The 3,663-nt window shown below is 35.4% G+C and overlaps 1 protein-coding gene across 1 annotated transcript in view; it reads right to left on the bottom strand.

Moving 5' to 3' along the window:
• The window catches only part of TPP2 (tripeptidyl peptidase II), a 113,120-nt gene that overhangs the window by 48,383 nt on the left and 61,074 nt on the right, over positions 1-3,663 (bottom strand). The window contains exon 7 of the mRNA XM_015559104.1: positions 843-997. Coding sequence (XP_015414590.1) covers positions 843-997 — 155 coding nt within the window. The remainder of the gene's footprint in view (positions 1-842; positions 998-3,663) is intronic.

The raw sequence follows: 3,663 nt of genomic DNA on the forward strand, positions 1-3,663 counted from the left end.
ATTAAAAAGAGAATAATCTAATTTAGGAAGCAATGTACAGAAACAGACATGCCAGTAAAATAAAGGCATAGAATCCCAGTTTCTTAATCATATTCTAACTTAAATCCAAATATATGTTACTTCTAAGCAAATGGTTAATAAACTTTTTAAAAGGTAGGGGGAGACAGCATATAGTAAATATCTATAAAAACCAAAACTAGAGACCTGGCCAGTGAGGCTCAATTGGTACATAGTCGCATACATCAAAAGTTTGTGGGTTCAATTCCTGGTCAGGGCACAAACTAGGTTTTGGGTTTGATATCCAATCGGGATCTGTAAGGAAGCAACCAATCAATGTTTCTCTCTCACATCAATGGTTTTCTCTCTCTCTCCCTCTGTCTCCCTCAAATCAATAAAAGCATGTCCCTAGGTAGAGATTTTTAAAAATTACAAAAACAAACAAACAAAAACCCACACACAAAACAAAACTAGCATTTGCAGATCGGAATAGGGGAGAGAAAGAGAAAATGGAATGGTTCTTACCAAAATTAAATTAAAATATGATTCATATTAAAATGAAATGTAGAGTATTAGTTAAATTCTTCTTAGGCTAATGGAGTAAGATGGTAAAGAGGCCTTTTTGGTTGTTTTAAAGTACCTCAAAATAGCTTGTTAGGAGATTTAGTAGAAATGAGAAGTATAATATGAATAATATTTGTATATTTTCCAAGAAACTTTATCCTAATAATTTTAACAAAATAACTGAAAAATACTCTTGGTAAGCCCAAAGCACTTTATAAACCTAAAAATATCACAGATCATCAATTATTAATCTTCCCAACCAACACCTCACAAAAACTCACAGCTCTTATAAGGCCTGTGCCTGTTTCCATTGTGCTCAGTCTTGTATCACCAATCTTGATTGAAAGAATTTGGGCACCAGGAGCCACACCATTCCGTTCAGGTTCTTCTGGAAAATGCCCAGCAGCTATACTTGCTACATGAGTTCCATGAGCTCCTAGAGGCAAAAAGAGGGAAACGTGACAAAATACTCTCACAGATTCAAAGTTCTAACCATTCAATTTTTATATTAATCATGATAAAAATAAATTAGTAAGAATATACCCTCACCTTAATATTTAATAATATATTCCCTTAATTTTCTTATCAATAATTCACAAAAAAAAAAATAATAAGAATATACCCTCACCTTAATATTTAATAATATATTCCCTTAATTTTCTTATCAATAATTCACAAAAAATGAAAACTCTTTGAATTCCATACACTATTCTACTACCCTGTTCATCGAGAGCAAAAATGCAATTCACACGGATGAGGAAGTGTTTGCAATATATATAATTGACAAAAAACTTATATCCAGAATGTAACCTTCAAATCCAAAGGAAAAGAAGGACTGTGAAAGAAAAATGGGTGAAACACTTAAAAAGCATTTCACAAAAGAGGAATTCAAATGACTCATAAATATATGAAAATATGTTCAACTTCATTAGTCTGTCTGAGAAATACAAATCAAAGCCACATACCTTTCAGAATGGCTACAACTGTAAGGCTGACTGACAACAGCAACCATGGATGGGGATGTGCACTAGTGGAAGAGTAGACTAGCATTTTGGAAAGCTGCACACAGGCATACCCTATGACTTAGCAATTCCACCTCTAGCTATGTACCCAACAGAAATGTGTGCACAGTAAAAAACAAATGCAAAATTGTTCATGGCAGCATTGCTTATAAAATTAAAAAACTTGAATGAATACATGTTGTATTTACAGAATTAAATATTATACAGCAATAAATATGAACTTCTATACACTATAGGATGAGGGACACAAAAATAAGGCTTATTTAAGTCACACACAAAAGGGTATATAATGAATAATCCACTTATATAAATGGAAATATCACCATAATAACATTGAACCATGTGCAATTACCACTATTTAATCATTTCTGATCCATAAACAGCAATACCAGATGGTTCAATCTAATGTGCTAATAGAAATAAGGACAACAGTTAACTTTGGGAGGAAGGGTGTGTTAGTAGTTAGGAACAGACAAAATGGGAGCCTTGCCAATGTTTTTATTTCTTGACTTGGGTGGTAGTTAGACAGCGTATTCACCTGTGATAATTCAATGCATATACAATTTGTGATTTGATATATACCAATGATGTAAACAAAAACAAAATATGAAAATGTGATATTTTTAGGTTTATAAAGTGCTTTGGGCTTACCAAGAGTATTTTTCAGTTGTTTTGTTAAAACTATTAGGATAAAGTTTCTTGGAAAATATACAAATATTATAAATGTCATATACCAATGAAGTAAACAAAAACAAAAAAATTGGGCCTTTTTTTAATTGAAAAGTTTTTTAAAAGACATGGGTAGAGAGAAATGTCACACTACTGTCACATAAACAGTAAAACAAACATAATGATAAATTACAACTGGCACTGGGCCTTAATATTTGAGTGACACTGGAATATTTGGAGCTCCAGGAGAAATGAGAGAGAAGACGCTTCCAACTGGGTCTGTTGCTATGCTAAGACTCCTCTACTCTAGACAACTGTTGTTCTGTATGAATATGGATTCAACATTACCAATTCTTCCTGTCTTATTTTTTTCCAATAAAAACAAAAAAGCTGGAGCCCTGGTCAGTGTTCTCAATGGTTAGTGTCCACTCCACCTGTGCACAGAAGGATCATGGGTTTAATTCCCTGTCAAGGGCATGTACCTGGGTTGCAGGTCCGATGCCCAGCCCCTGTTGGAGTGCATGACAGAGGCAACCAATAGATGTATCTCTCTTATATTAATGTTTTTTTCTTTCTCCCTCCCTCCCACTCTCTCTCAAAAAATCAATCAATGGAAAAAAATATCATCAGGTGAGGATTAAAACAAAAATAAAAAATAGGAAAGTTGGATTTTAATGTAATCTCCCCAACCAACCCCCCAAAAAACTTTGCCGCCACCACCACCTATCAGTTAGAATGGCTAAAATTAAGTTCACTGGCCACACTGTGTGGGGACAAGAATGTGGAGCTTCTGGAGCACTCATGCTCTGCTGGTGGAATGCAGAGTGTACAGCGACTGCAGAAAAACAGCCTGGGAGTTTCTTAAGTTAAATATATGCCTACTGTAACTAACCAGTTCTCCTAGATATCATTCCAAGTTAAACAAAAACATATTTCCACACAGAGACTTGTACACAAATGTTGAAACAATGCAAATGTCTACCAGAAGGTGAATGGATAAACAAACCATGATGTACTCACATCATGAAATACTACTCCTAAATAAGGAATAAGCTATTTAAAATCATCCTATCTAATAAAAAAGAAACATGGTAATTAGCGTACAACCGCTACCCTTCCCATTGGCTAATCAGGGAGATATGCAAATTAACTGCCAGCCAAGATGGCGGCCGGCAACCAGGCAGCTTAAACTGAACATGAGGCTTGCTAGCTTCAGTGACGGAGAAAACCAGTGTTCCCCGCCTGCTGCTGCAGGCCTCTGAGCCTGCAACTCTGCAACTATGTAACAAATATAGAAGCTAAACAAAACCCCAGAAACCTGCTTTAGTCCGTCGGGCTTCAGCCAGCAGGATCGCAACACTGTTTCAAATACAGAAGGTAAAGAAAGGCCAGAAACCTGCTTTCAGCAGCA

Source organism: Myotis davidii, unplaced genomic scaffold (assembly GCF_000327345.1).
Source record: "Myotis davidii unplaced genomic scaffold, ASM32734v1 scaffold450, whole genome shotgun sequence".
Lineage (NCBI taxonomy): Eukaryota > Metazoa > Chordata > Mammalia > Chiroptera > Vespertilionidae > Myotis > Myotis davidii.